Source organism: Delphinapterus leucas, chromosome 2, assembly GCF_059928025.1.
Source record: "Delphinapterus leucas isolate spDelLeu-1000000601 "Yukka" chromosome 2, BTC_Dleu_Yukka2, whole genome shotgun sequence".
NCBI lineage: Eukaryota > Metazoa > Chordata > Mammalia > Artiodactyla > Monodontidae > Delphinapterus > Delphinapterus leucas.
Window position 1 is genome coordinate 19045116 of NC_143130.1, and position 14904 is coordinate 19060019.

The 14904-nt window shown below is 37.2% G+C and overlaps 1 protein-coding gene across 2 annotated transcripts in view; it reads left to right on the forward strand.

Annotated features, from left to right (window-relative positions):
* ANKRD26 (ankyrin repeat domain 26) overlaps positions 1–14904 on the forward strand; it is a 103144-nt gene that overhangs the window by 44143 nt on the left and 44097 nt on the right. Inside the window, exons 13-16 of one of the 2 annotated variants that reach the window (XM_022580328.2) lie at positions 2367–2460; positions 5224–5252; positions 5345–5417; positions 13262–13519. In XM_022580328.2, the coding sequence (XP_022436036.1) occupies positions 2367–2460; positions 5224–5252; positions 5345–5417; positions 13262–13519 (454 nt within the window). Of the gene's footprint in view, positions 1–2366; positions 2461–4504; positions 4604–5223; positions 5253–5344; positions 5418–13261; positions 13520–14904 lie in introns of both variants that reach the window. The other variant, XM_089903842.1, reaches the window with a different exon arrangement.

Below are 14904 nucleotides of genomic sequence, written 5' to 3' on the forward strand. Positions count from 1 at the left end.
TATTCAGTAGAGTTCCCTGTGCTATACAGTAGGTCCTTATTATTGATCTATTTTATATATAGTAGGGTGTATCTGTCAGTCCCAGTCTCCCAAGCAAATGTATGTTTCTTTGGTACATATGGATGTGTGAAACTCCTAGTGAGGTTCAGAGAGAAACAGGTTGAAATGTAGTTTTTTACCACTTAGACCTGAAAAAGATAGTGCCTGAGACTTGAAAGTATTATTACATTTGGATTGTCAAATAGATCTACAAGGAACATTTCAAGAGAAGCAAAAGAATGGGGAATAATAAGCATGTGGCGTTATAATAACCACAGTTTGGTTTAGCGATGCTTTAATAGGTACACACCATTTTGGTTAGTTAAACTAGTGTGCGTTGAGTACCTTTATGGCAGCCGTACTTGAAGTAACGTAAATATAAAGTAATGATGACCTGTTGTAAAGTGACAGCTATGGAAAGAAATAAGAAGGGCCTGATCTGTTAGATATAGGCAGCTGATGCAGTGATACAGCACTGTTTAAAGTCAAAAGACATGGTAGCATCCTGGTTCTGTCACTAGCTGTGGGATCTCGGAAAAACTTGTCTACCCTGTTTGAGCGTCAGTGACCTCCTTTGTAAAAATGGTACTGGTACCCACTTCTCAGGAATGTGTAGGGAACAGATGTGGTAACAGCTGTGAACACACATTGTAAACTGTAAAGGGTGCTATAGAAATGTAAGACAAAAATGATCACAGTCGCAATTAGTGACTCACTAAATGCTGGGGCACTTTTTTAAAACCTGAAGGACAATAAAATGACAGTAGTGTTAAGAATAGGAAAATTAGAACGGGCATGTGGATTTCTAGTTTGGGGTATGTTAAATTTCTATAGACTGTTATCGGAGATCTCCTATAGGTATCAAGTGCTTTGGTACTTGAGGTGCTCTCGACGTTTTAAATGTTTTGATCTTAAATAAATTCCTGTCATTGAATACCAACTATGTGCTGGGCAGTTGGACACTGACTGTACCAATTGAGGGGTTAGGCTGTAGTGGTGGGAACATAAAACCAAACAGGAATCCTTTATAAGTCACTGTTAAGTCCTTCATGTAAAGAAACTGGAGAGGGCTTCCCTGGTGGCGCAGTGGTTGAGAGTCCGCCTGCTGATGCAGGGGACACGGGTTTGTGCCCCGGTCCGGGAAGATCCCACATGCCGTGGAGCGGCTGGGCCCGTGAGCCATGGCCGCTGAGCGTGCGCGTCCGGAGCCTGTGCTCCGCAACAGGAGAGGCCACAACAGTGAGAGGCCCGCGTACCGCAAAAAAAAAAAAAAAAAGAAAATGGAGAATGTTAAGTTAGACAACATTGAGAGAGTTTGTAGTTAGCATGGGGATGGGAGTGGGAGTGGAATTAGGTAGTCAGAAAAGATCTGCATGTGAGAAAAGCTACCAAGGGGAGGATGGGAAGGAGCCTGTCATGTGAGGGTCCAGGGGAGGGACATTCTGAACAGAGAGAACAGCAGATCCCATCTCTTCGTCATTTCACTCTCGCATCTTGGAATGAACAGGAAACAGGAAGTGGGGTAACTGTCCTTACAATCATTTTTATCATTGTTGTTGTATGTAGAAAGTAAAATGTGCATAATAAAAGCTTGGCATATTTACATGATTAATAAATAAATGTTCTTATTCTTCCCTTATTAAAGCTTGCTGTACTTTCTTGAAGAGTTGCATAACTATATTTAAATTTTTTGCTATTATTTAAACATAAAAGTTTTTCTTACTACTTCGCTATTTTATTCAACTAGTTTTCCTATCAATAAAAATTTTATCAAATAACAGATTCTTGTAAGCCCTTGTTTACCTAAGTGAAGCAGCTTCTACAGTGTTCTGTTTATGCTCAACATGACATACTTCATGGTTTCTTTTCATGCCAAGTATATTATTTTAATACTAAAAAATTTCTGTCTTTAGAAATATTTTAAATTTATAGCAAGTGTACTTATTAAAGAATTTATTTAAATACATATTTTTAAAAAATACTCTCTTCTTTTGACAGGGAATGCAAAGTAGAGTTAGGTATTTTGAAGTTAATTCTTTGCTGAAATGTGCCTGTAAGTCAGTATTTTGTCTGTGAAAATAATTCCTCTGGCTTTCCATGCTCAGTTTACAGAGTCAGTAGCCAAATGAAGATAAAAGATATACTTGATCTAGAGAGTGTGTATGAAGTTTTCTATTTAAATGTTTGGGTTTTCAATCCATGCTTCTCTTATTTTTAAATCTAATTGCTTGTAAAGTAGGAAATTTTTAAAAAGTAGGGTATTTTCAGGTATTAGAAGGGGATTAGGAAATCTTTATGCAACTCATTATTAATATCAATTTTAACAGAGTATCTCTGAGAGTCTTCCACAGAAGTATGTTGATCATTTATCTGGAGCTGCAGGTCAAAGAGGAAAAAATATATTAAATGGACAAGTAGAAGGTAAGAACTGTATTTTTATGAAAAAGTCATTTGGCAGCATGTTGATTTAAAATGGGAATTCTGATATATTCTAATAGCCAAAGAAAATCACCTGTCGGTTAAGAGGAAGAATCATTCCTCACACTGATTTCAAGTTGAACTGAGCCTGTCTCATTCTGGAAAAGAAGTGCTGCATCAGAAGAACTAAGCAGCTACATCTTTTTTTCTAGTCAAAAATCCATCAACAGTTTTTAGGCAGTTTTTATTTGGCCAAAAAGCAGTGCTTGAATACTTAACTGTGTGCTGTGTTCTATTTAAGTTCTGACTGTCCAGATGTTCTTTTGTAGATGACATGCCATGATATAATCATCTATCTCCATGTCTGTTATCAAGTTACACTATGAAGTGTGCCACCCTTTTGAGGTGGTCCTCAAAGACACAGTTTGCTTTTTGTTTAACCAAGTGTCCTAAAGCATGTACCTGAAGTTATATCATTTTTTATTCTAAAAAGCTATGCAGCTTATATTCTGAAAACTATTACAAAATATAACACTGTTGATGTAAAAAAAAAAAAAAAGAAAAGAAAATCACCTGTCAAATGCATAGTGAGGAAAAAGATGAGAAAAGGAGGGAAGCTGTGTATCTTATCTGGTGTCAGCCACAGATTAAATTGAGAGTCCCCTTTAAGGAGCTAAATTATTAATTCCGTTTCAAGGTACTCTACAACCTAAGGAAAGTCGGGAAATGAGGAAGAGGAAAGAAGGAATAAAGAATGAGAGAGGCAGCGGTTACAGGGAGTAAATGAAGGAAAAGGAAGCAGGGGTCTGTGGAGGACGGTGGCAAAGTAAAATAGGTCTTTAGAAAAAGGAAGAGAAGAGTATTTGAAACGTGAGACAAATTTGAAGTGAGCTTCCAGCACCAAAACTTTTCAGAGACGAACAGTAAAGCTTTCCCACTCTTACTGTGGGAATGTAGAAGCAGACTCATAGATCAGAGTTTCTCAAATTTTAATTAGTCCCCTGGAGACCTTGTGAAAAGTGCACATGCTGAGCAGCAGGTCTGGGGTTGTGCATTTCTGACAAGCTCTCAGAATAGCAAGGGTGTAGGCTTGCATTTAGAGAAATCTGGAAGAGGAGCCACTGGATAGTTCAAGACAGAACAGGATCAAGGAAAAGCATTATTTTCTTTTTCTTTCTGAGCGTGTTTATAGCCAGAGGGTAGCAAAGCGTTGAAGTAGAACTTATAGATGTAAGGTACCACTGCTAAGCAAAGAGGAAAAAAGAAGTGGTGGGGATGATCCATAAAAAGAATGTAAAAGGGGAAGAATTAAGACCACAGATCCAGAGACTATCTTTGAAGAGGAAAGAATATAGTGAAAGGAAAGAGGGAGGAAAGAAGGATGTTAGGGAGGTGATTGTGGAGGTGATGAGGAAACTTGAGAGAACTCTTGTTAGATGACTTCAGTGTATTTACACTGAAACAAGGTTACGTCATTGCTGCCCCAGAGAATACTGGAAGCAGGAGTGGGTGCTAGAATTGAGGTAAACCCCAGCTCCTCCTTGTAACTATCAGGCATCAAAGATATATGTTGTGTTGGTATGTGTTATTCAAATGAGATTAATTTGAATATGGAAGCATTGGCTGTTGTTTTTTTTTTTCAAGATAGGTTTTTTTTGTTTGTTTTTTTGGCTGCTCGGCTGGCATGTGGGATCCTAATTTCCCTGACCAGGGATTGAACCCGTGTCCCCTGCAGTAGAAGCATGGGGTCTTAACCACTGGCCCGCCAGGGGAGTCCGTAAGATAGCTAATTTTTTGATGATAATTGTTTCACAAAAATCCTTTTAAACATTAGCATGATATACTGAACCAAACTAATTTTGGAAACAAAAGCAATTAATAGGGTTCATTCCCTAAATGCTTAAATTGTTATTTTTAGTAAATACTACACTGATTTTGAAATATTAAAGATTTTTAATATCTAATAATTCTGTGGCAGTAAAATTTACTTTTTCCTTTTTGATAATCGTACTTCGATATTGAAAACTTATAATACATTATTTCTTAGATGTGCCTTATATACCTTCTTGCATGAGTGGATCGAGAAACTTTAAGATGACTAAACTAGAGGATCCAAGAAATGTAGGCATACCAGTAGCCCACATGGGTATGGAAAAAAAATGAATATTTTTATGAACTATTATTCTACAAGTGTATATCCAAGCTGATCAGTTCATAACACTTTCTCTGATGAGAAATGTATTATATACATTCAACTGAACTGTCATCCCAACTGTGCACTTCCTAAATTACAGGACAAATTGAAGAACATGATAAACACTTGTAGTATAATGGTGTAAATGATGCTGCTGTATTGCATTCAAGATATGCTGTTGCATTTTACCATCAGCTTTCACATTTACCTTCTCGGGGTCATGATTTGTTCCTCTGATTAAAGATCACTTTTCTCCTCATCCATCAGCATGTTCACATTGGTACATGTGCATTTTTCTATTTTATAAAGGCTTTTGGAACATAATCTTACTTTTGAAATCTTAACTGCATGTTTTATTAAACCTGTACTCCTATTTTTTCTTCAGTATCTATAGTGGATTCATATGTCTGTCTTGTTGCCGTCCTAACTTCCCCCAAGAAACAAAACACCAAAACCTAAAGTATTCACTGCCAAGGCCAAGCATGAGGATTCTGCTCAGTACTAACTGCATGAATATATAGGTGGCTTTCATAGTTACGTGTAATTGATTCTATGTCCCTTTTGCCTTTTAGATTCTCCTGAAAAATATCCTCACTTGAAGGTAAAAACTTATATTTTTATCTTGAATTATTAACTACAGATTGTATCAAATGTGCATTATTTATTAATCAACTTGTTTCAAAACCCATTCAGCCTGCAGTTGGAGTGAAAGATTCTGTTCCTAATAAAACAGTAGGAATGAAGGATTTGCAGACATCCAGATCAGGTAAATTCTGCAGTGCAAATTTCCCTCTGGAGAGAGGTACACTAAAATATTTGAAATGCTCACAGCCTTCGTATTCCTAATTCTTTTTTCTTTTGTTTTTGCAAATTTAATTGAAGGATTTGACGTAAATAAGGCACGTGTTATTGTTGGTATCCATGTTTTGAAAACAGGATATTTACAAGCATAAGAAAAAGATATTTTTAAAATGTAAGCTTTAACTCACATGTTTCTATGTATGTTTCAATACCCTAAAGTTCCCAGTTTGGAATCTCTGTACTTCTTAGGGATTCTCAGAGGTAAATTATTAGAGTCTAAGGTTTTTCCAGTTTTATAAAATGCTTATTTGAATTCTGACCTTTACCTAGAGTAAAGCTTCACTTGCTAACATGTCAATTGTATTTCAACTTTAATTATTTCATTTTAGTGGTGTTACACGGATGAGCTTAAGCCAACCAGATGTTTTGATTAGCAGACTCTGTGTGTGTGTGTGTGTGTGTGTGTGTGTGTGTGTGTGGTCTTTGATTATTAAAAGTGGGGGAAAGTAATCATACCTTAATGATGATTTGATAGACACAATCTTTTAAAACAGTAATTCTGAAAGTTTTTGGCTTTAAGATCCTTTTATTTATTTATTTGTTATTTTTTTATGAGGCAGATATAGGATCCTTTTATACTTTTAAAAATTATTGAGAATTCCAAGGAACTGTTGTTTAAGTAGGTTGTATCTACTGATGTTTACTGTATTGGAAAATAAAACTGAAAAATTTAAAATACAAGCGCACACAATCATACATTCTATTAGCCATTGGAACTATGATGTTATCACATATCTTGACTCTGGAAAACTCCACTGTACATTTAAAACAGAATGAGAATGGAAATAACGTTTACTGTTATTGTGAAAATAGTTTTGGCCTCTTGGACCCCTTGAATGATTAGGTCTTGGGACTCCAGGGATGCTCAGGTGACACTTGAGAACCACTGTTTTAAACCATTCACAGAGCTTATGGATGTGAAATGATAAAGGGACCCTTGTGATGAAACAGGATTTAAACTTTCACTTTTACATTTCCTGCTTTTTTCTTTGATTTGTCTTTTTTTTTTTAGGTTTTTTTCTTTCTTTTTTTTTATACAGCAAGTTCTTATTAGTCATCAATTTTATACACATCAGTGTATACATGTCAATCCCAATCGCCCAATTCATCCCACCACCATTGCCAACCCCCCGTGGTTTTCCCCCCTTGGTGTCCATACGTTTGTTCTCTACATCTGTGTCTCAATTTCTGCCCTGCAAACCGGTTCATCTGTATCATTTTTCTAGGTTCCACATATATGCGTTAATATACGATATTTGTTTTTCTCTTTCTGACTTACTTCACTCTGTATGACAGTCTCTAGATCCATCCACGTCTCAACAAATGATCCAATTTTGTTCCTTTTTATGGCTGAGTAATATTCCATTGTATACATGTACCACATCTTCTTTATCCATTCGTCTGTCGATGGGCATTTAGGTTGCTTCCATGACCTGGCTATTGTAAATAGGGCTGCAATGAACATTGGGGTGCATGTGTCTTTTTGAATTGTGGTTTTCTCTGGGTATATGCCCAGTAGTGGGATTGCTGGATCATATGGTAATTCTATTTTTAGTTTTTTAAGGAACCTCCATACTGTTCTCCATAGTGGCTGTATCAGTTTTCATCCCCACCAACAGTGCAAGAGGGTTCTCTTTTCTCCACACCCTCTCCAGCATTTGTTGTTTGTAGATTTTCGGGTGAAGCCCATTCTAACTGGTGTGAGTGAGGTGATACCTCATTGTAGTTTTGATTTGCATTTCTCTAATAATTAGTGATCTTGAGCAGCTTTTCATGTGCTTCCTGCCCATCTGTATGTCTTATTTGGAGAAATGTCAATTTAGGTCTTCTGCCCATTTTTGGATTGGGTTGTTTGTTTTTTTAATATTGAGCTGTATGAGCTGTTTATATATTTTGGAGATTAATCCTTTGTCCGTGGATTTGTTTGCAAATATTTTCTCCCATTCTGAGGGTTGTCTTTTCATCTTGTTTATGGTTTCCTTTGCTGTGCAAAAGCTTTTAAGTTTCATTAGGTCCCATTTGTTTATTTTTGTTTCCATTACTCTAGGAGATGGATCAAAAAAGATCTTGCTGTGATTAATGTCAAAGAGTGTTCTTCCTATGTTTTCCTCTAAGAGTTTTATAGTGTCCGGTCTTACATTTAGGTCTCTAATCCATTTTGAGTTTATTTTTGTGTATGGTGTTAGGGAGTGTTCTAATATCATTCTTTCACATGTAGCTGTCCAGTTTTCCCAGCACCACTTATTGAAGAGATTGTCTTTTCTCCATTATATATCCTTGCCTCTTTTGTCATAGATTAGTTGACCATAGGTGTGTGGGTTTACCTCTGGGCTTCCTATCTTGTTCCATTGATCTATGTTTCTGTTTTTGTGCTAGTACCATATTGTCTTGATTACTGTAGCTTTGTAGTATAGCCTGCAGTCAGGGAGTCTGATTCCTCCAGCTCCGTTTTTTTCCCTCAAGACTGTTTGGCAATTCGGGGTCTTTTGTGTCTCCATACAAATTTTAAGATTTTTTTGTTCTAGTTCTGTAAAAAATGCCATTGGTAATTTGATAGGGATTGCATTGAATCTGTAGATTGCTTTGGGTAGTATAGTCATTTTCACAATATTGATTCTTCCAATCCAAGAACATGCTATACCTCTCCATCTTTTTGTATCATCTTTAATTTCTTTCATCAGTGTCTTATAGTTTTCTGTATACAGGTCTTTTGTCTCCCTAGGTAGGTTTATTCCTAGGTATTTTATTCTTTTTGTTGCAGTGGTAAATGGGAGTGTTTCCTTAATTTCTCTTTCAGATTTTTCATCATTAGTGTATAGGAATGCCAGAGATTTCTGTGCATTAATTTTGTATCCTGCAACTTTACCAAATTCTTTGATTAGCTCTAGTAGTTTTCTGGTGGCATCTTTAAGATTTATTTCTTTTTCTTCTCTGATTGCCGAGGCTAGGACTTCCAAAACTATGTTGAATAATAGCGGTGAGAGTGGACATCCTTGTCTTGTTCCTGATATTAGAGGAAATGCTTTCAGTTTTTCACCATTGAGAATGATGTTTGCTGTGGGTTTGTCATATATGGCCTTTATTATGTTGAGGTAGGTTCCCTCTATGCCCACTTTCTGGAGAGATTTTATCATAAATGGGTGTTGAATTTTGTCAAAAGCTTTTTCTGCATCTACTGAGATGATCATATGGTTTTTATTCTTCAGTTTGTTAATATGGTGTATCACATTGATTGATTTGTGTATATTGAAGAATCCTTGCATCCCTGGGATAAATCTCACTTGATCATGGTGTATGATCCTTTTAATGCATTGTTGGATTCTGTTTGCTAGTATTTTTTTGAGGATTTTTGCATCTATATTCATCAGTGATATTGGTCTGTAATTTTCTGTTTTTGTAGTATCTTGCCTGGTTTTGGTATCAGGGTGATGGTGGCCTCATAGAATGAGTTTGGGAGTGTTCCTTCCTCCGCAATTTTCTGGAAGAGTTTGAGAAGGATGGGTGTTAGCTCTCCTCTAAATGTTTGATAGAATTCACCAGTGAAGGCGTCTGGTCCTCGACTTTTGTTTGCTGGAAGATTTTTAATCACAGTTTGAATTTAATTACTTGTGATTGGTCTGTTCATATTTTCTATTTCTTCCTGGTTCAGTCTGGGAAGGTTACAGCTTTCTAACAATTTGTCCATTTCTTCCAGGTTGCCCATTTTATTGGCATAGAGTTGCTTGTAGTAGTCTTTTAGGATGCTTTGTATTTCTGTGGTGTCTGTTGTAACTTCTCCTTTTTCATTTCTAATTTTATTGATTTGAATCCTCTTCCTCTTTTTCTTGATGAGTCTGGCTAATGGTTTATCAATTTTGTTTGTCTTCTCAAAGAACCAGCTTTTAGTTTTATTGATCTTTGCTATTGTTTTCTTTGTTTCTGTTTCATTTATTTCTGCTCTGATCTTTATGTTTTCTTTCCTTCTGCTAACTTTGGGTTTTGTTTGTTCTTCTTTCTCTAGTTCCTTTAGGTGTAAGTTTAGATTATTTATTTGAGATTTTTCTTGTTTCTTGAGGTAGGCTTCTATAGCTATAAACTTCCCTCTTAAGACTGCTTTTGCTGCATCCCATAGGTTTTGGACTGTTGTGTTTTCATTGTCATTTGTCTCTAGGTATTTTTTGATTTCCTCTTTGATTTCTTCAGTGATCTCTTGGTTATTTAGTAACGTAGTGTTTAGCCTTCATGTGTTTGTGTTTTTTACGTTTTTCCCCTGTAATTCATTTCTACTCTCATAGCATTGTGGTCAGAAAAGATGCTTGATATGATTTCAATTTTCTTAAATTTCCTGAGGCTTGATTTGTGATCCAAGATGTGATCTATCCTGGAGAATGTTCCATGTGCACTTGAGAAGAAAGTGTAATCTGCTGTTTTTGGATGGAATGTCCTATAAATATCAATTAAATCTGTCTGGTCTATTGTGTCATTTAAAGCTTCTCTTTCCTTATTTATTTTCATTTTGGATGATCCATCCATTGGTGTAAGTGAGGTGTTAAAGTCCCCCACTGTTATTGTGTTATTGTTGATTTCCTCTTTTACAGCTGTTAGCAGTTACCTTATATATTGAGGTGCTCCTATGTTGGGTGCATATATATTTATAATTGTTATATTTTCTTCTTGGATTGATCCCTTGATCATTATATAGTATCTTTCCTTGTCTCTTGTAACATTCTTTATTTTAAAGTCTATTTTATCTGATATGAGTATTGCTACTCCAACTTTCTTTTGCTTTCCATTTGCATGGAATATCTTTTTCCATCCCCTCACTTTCAGCCTGTATGTGTCCCTAGGTCTGAAGTGGGTCTCTTGTAGACAGCATATATATGGGTCTTGTGTTTGTATCCATTCAGCAAGCCTGTGTCTTTTGGTTGGGGCATTTAATCCATTCACGTTTAAAGTAATTATCAATATGTATGTTCCTATGACCATTTTCTGAATTCTTTTGGGTTTGTTTCTGTAGGTCGTTTTCTTCTCTTGTGTTTCCCACTTAGAGAAGTTCCTTTAGCATTTGTTGTAGAGCCTGTTTGGTGGTGCTGAATTCTTTTAGCTTTTGCTTGTCTGTAAAGCTTTTGATTTCTCCATCGAATCTGAATGAGATCCTTGCGGGGTAGAGTAATCCTGGTTGTAGGTTCTTCCCTTTCATCACTTTAAGTGTATCATTTCACTCCCTTCTGGCTTGTACAGTTTCTGCTGAGAAATCAGCTGTTAACCTTATGGGAGTTCCCTTGTATCTTATTTGTCGTTTTTCCTTTGCTGCTTTCAGAAATTTTTCTTTGTCTTTAATTTTTGCAAATTTGATTACTGTGTGTCTCGGCATGTTTCTCTTTGGGCTTATCCTGTATGAGACTTGCTGCACTTCCTGGACTTGAGTGGCTATTTCCTTTCCCATGTTAGGGAAGTTTTCGACTATAATCTTTTCAAATATTTTCTCGGGTCCTTTCACTCTCTCTTCTCCTTTTGGGACCCCTATAATGTGAATGTTGTTGCATTTAATGTTGTCTCAGAGGTCTCTTAGGCTGTCTTCATTTCTTTTCATTCTTTTTTCTTTATTCTCTTCTGCTCAGTGAATTCCACCATTCTGTCTTCTAGGTCACTTATCTGTTCTTCTGCCTCAGTTATTCTGCTATTGATTCCTTCTAGTGTAGTTTTCATTTCAGCTATTGTATTGTTCATCTCTGTTTGTTTGTTCTTTAACTCTTCTAGGTCTTTGTTATACATTTCTTGCATCTTTTCAATCTTTGCCTCCATTGTTTTTCCGAGGTCCTGGATCATCTTCACTATCATTATTCTGAATTCTTTTTCTGGAAGGTTGCCTATCTCCACTTCATTTAGTTGTTTTTCTGGGGTTTTATCTTGTTCCTTCATCTGGTACATAGCCCTCTGCCTTTTCATCTTGTCTGTCTTTCTGTGCGTGTGGTTTTTGTTCCACAGGCTGCAGGATTGTAGTTCTTCTTGTTTCTCCTGTCTGCCCTCTGGTGGATGAGGCTATCTAAGAGGCTTGTGCAGGTTTCCTGATGGGAGGGACTGGTGGTGGGTAGAGCTGACTTTTGCTCTGGTGGGCAGAGCTCAGTAAAACTTTAATCCGCTTGACTGCTGATGGGTGGGGCTGGGTTCCCTCCCTGTTGGTTGTTTAGCCTGAGGCAACCCAACAGTGGAGCCTACCTGGGCTCTTTGGTAGGGCTAATGGCAGACTCGGGAGGGCTCACGCCAAGGAGTACTTCCCAGAACTTCTGCTGCCCATGTTCTTGTCCCCATGATGAGCCACAGCCACCCCTGCCTCTGCAGGAGACCCTCCAACACTAGCAGGTAGGTCTGGTTCAGTCTCTCCTGGGGTCAGTGCTTCTTCCTCTGGGTCCCGATGCGCACACTACTTTGTGTGTGCCCACCAAGAGTGGAGTCTCTGTTTCCCCCAGTCCTGTCGAAGTCCTGCAATCAAATTCCACTAGGCTTCAAAGTCTGATTCTCTAGGAATTCCTCCTCCTGTTGCCGGACCGCCAGATTGGGAAGCCTGACATGGGGCTCAAAACCTTCACTCTAGTGGGTGGACTTCTGTGGTATAAGTGTTCTCCAGTTTATGAGTCACCCACCCACCAATTATGGGATTTGATTTTGCTGTGATTGCGCCCCTCCTACTATCTCACTGTGGCTTCTCCTTTGTCTTTGGATGTGGGGTATCTTTTTTGGTGAGTTCCAGTGTCTTCCTGTCGATGACTGTCCAGCAGCTACTTGTGATTCTGGTGTTCTCACAAGAGGGAGTGAGAGCACATCCTTGTACTCCACCATCTTGGTTCAGCTCTGATTTGTCTTAAGAAATTTAAATCTGACAATTTTACTTTCTTTAAAAAAAAGAAAAATATTTTTGTTATGTATTCATTTCCTGTCTCATGGCACTGTATGCTTTTTTGATCTAGTGTGGACCTAGACTTATCCTGTTTTTACCTGGAAACAATTAGTCACTCAAGGCTATCATTTCTTTTGTAAATTTATGATATTTATCCAAGGCTTAAAAAATGATTTCTAAAGATACATTGGTACATTGAGGAAAGTCCATCTCATTGTAATTAAAGTAGTACCATTCATTAAAAGATTTTTTAAAACCCATGTCTCTGGAACACACAATACTGTCATGCATATTTAAACATAAAATAAATGGTTAGACATAATTTTGTTAATGAAAAAATTCATATGTTGAAGAAACATAATTATTAATAAAGTTCTTATGGTATACAGAATATATAATAGAGATTGATGGGTGAATCAAAGTAAGTAATACTAGAAAATTAAAAAGTAGAAAAAATGAGGGGCTTCCCTGGTGGCGCAGTGGTTGAGAGTCCACCTGCCGATGCAGGGGACATGGGTTCGTGCCCCGGTCTGGGAAGATCCTACATGCCGCAAAGCGGCTAGGCCCGTGAGCTGGCCGCTGAGCCTGCACGTCTGGAGCCTGTGGTCTGCATCGGGAGAGGCCACAACAGTGAGAGGCCCGCGTACGGCAAAAAAAAAAAAAAAAAAAAAAAAAAGTAGAAAAAATGAGAGGCAGTAGTTAACATATCTATATGAATGGCAATGACGTGTAAGATACAATAAGCCATGAAGGAGTAGTGTGTTTGGGGGGAGAGGAGGACATGGGACTGCTTCTCTGAAGAAAGAATTTGTTCAGGTTAGTCAAATTTGTATTAGTATTCACATTCTAATAAATGGAAACTTTGTTTTCAGATTTTTCAGATTGGGATTCTGCTAGTTTGACGCTCAATAATGAGACTTGTCAGAGAGCCGGGCATTTGAAAGTTGATGATAAATATCCATTTGTGTCACAATCAATGACCAAAAATCAGTCAGCAGCCACAGAATTTGGACAGATGACCTTAATAGATAAAGAAAAGATTAATATCGGAGCGGTGTTTCTGTTAGGGAATTACACGCTCCATGACCTGTGTGAGTCACAACTGCCAGAAAACAGAGAAAGCAAACAAGGTAATAAATAAGCACAGAGCACTCAACCGTAGGCCACCTCGGCATGGCTTCACCATAATCCTGATGTTTCCAAAATCATTTTGTGGCAAAATCTGCTTTGTGTTTACTCCTTTTATTCAACCTGCAGCCAAACGTCTTTTAGCAAGACGTTTGCATTCTTCCTCTGACCAAAGCAACATAATAAATAACAAAGAGAATTAGGAGAGAGAATAAGTTCGTTAGGCTAGTATTTAGCATACACCTGAGAGTGGGTAGCAGGATTATATTTAGAATTTTGGGACTAGTTGGGAAACCTAGGTAGACGTCTCAAGATTCCTTTCTCAAAATGTAGTTTTTTTAGCTTTATTTTTGTTTAGCTCTGAATTCATTAGTATTAGTTATAACTATATTCAATGTAACTAAAAAAGCACCTCCAAAACCAAACACTAAACTATTTCTTGTATTTTCTATGAGTTTATATATTTTAGAATTGGCTTTCCCGGCGGTAATGGGAGTCATTGGGGATTGCTACATAGTCCCTCCTTCTTAGCTGTGTCCGCATAGTATATCAACTTATTATTTTTAATGAATTAATAGTTCACAAGGGATATTGGTTTTAAGGAGTGCTGATCATTTAAAAATAGTATATGGAAAATAAATTCTAATTCTACTAGGATGCCCAGTCTATTGATTAACCACACCTAATATATGTTCTACATAAATACCAATTAATTTAGTGCCCTTGATCCATCATATGATCAGGGCTATAGTAATAAATCATACACTGTTTTCTTTTTCCAGTCCTATAGTTTTATCCTCTTGTCTTTCCTTACCTGTAGAATTAATGTTACATTTACAAAAGATTCTCAGTTATCTCCTAGAGTAGTGACTACAAGCTATAAACTCAAAGTTTTTTTTATCTATACAAGTGACTTGTTTGCTCTCATTTCTCCATGAGCTTGGTAGGTCCAAGAAGCACGAATTCAAACGAAACACCTACACGAGCCCCCTCAACACAGGAAGATGTGAAACAGGAAAACTGGAAACTAAATACAAGCAACTTAAAACAGTTCATGCAGATCATTTCTCTTCTCAGTTGATACCTTTTAAAGTAATAAGCAGAGTCTAGTTCTTGAGGGACCCAGGATTCGTGCATTTATTTATTTAATAAAGATTTATTCTGTGCTGGGTCCTGGTAATTTTATATCTTAAATATTTCTGGAAACAGTCCCTCAGTGTAGGCCTGCATCATCTTTTTTTTGCATTATAATGCCATCAAATTCGTCTCCCTCTATTTATTTGTATGGCCTTCAAATTCACCCCTCCCGCAGCATTTAGAGTGATCTATCTCAAATGCACCAGTGATCGTGAACCACTCTTTAAAGCATATTAATGTTCAGCCATCT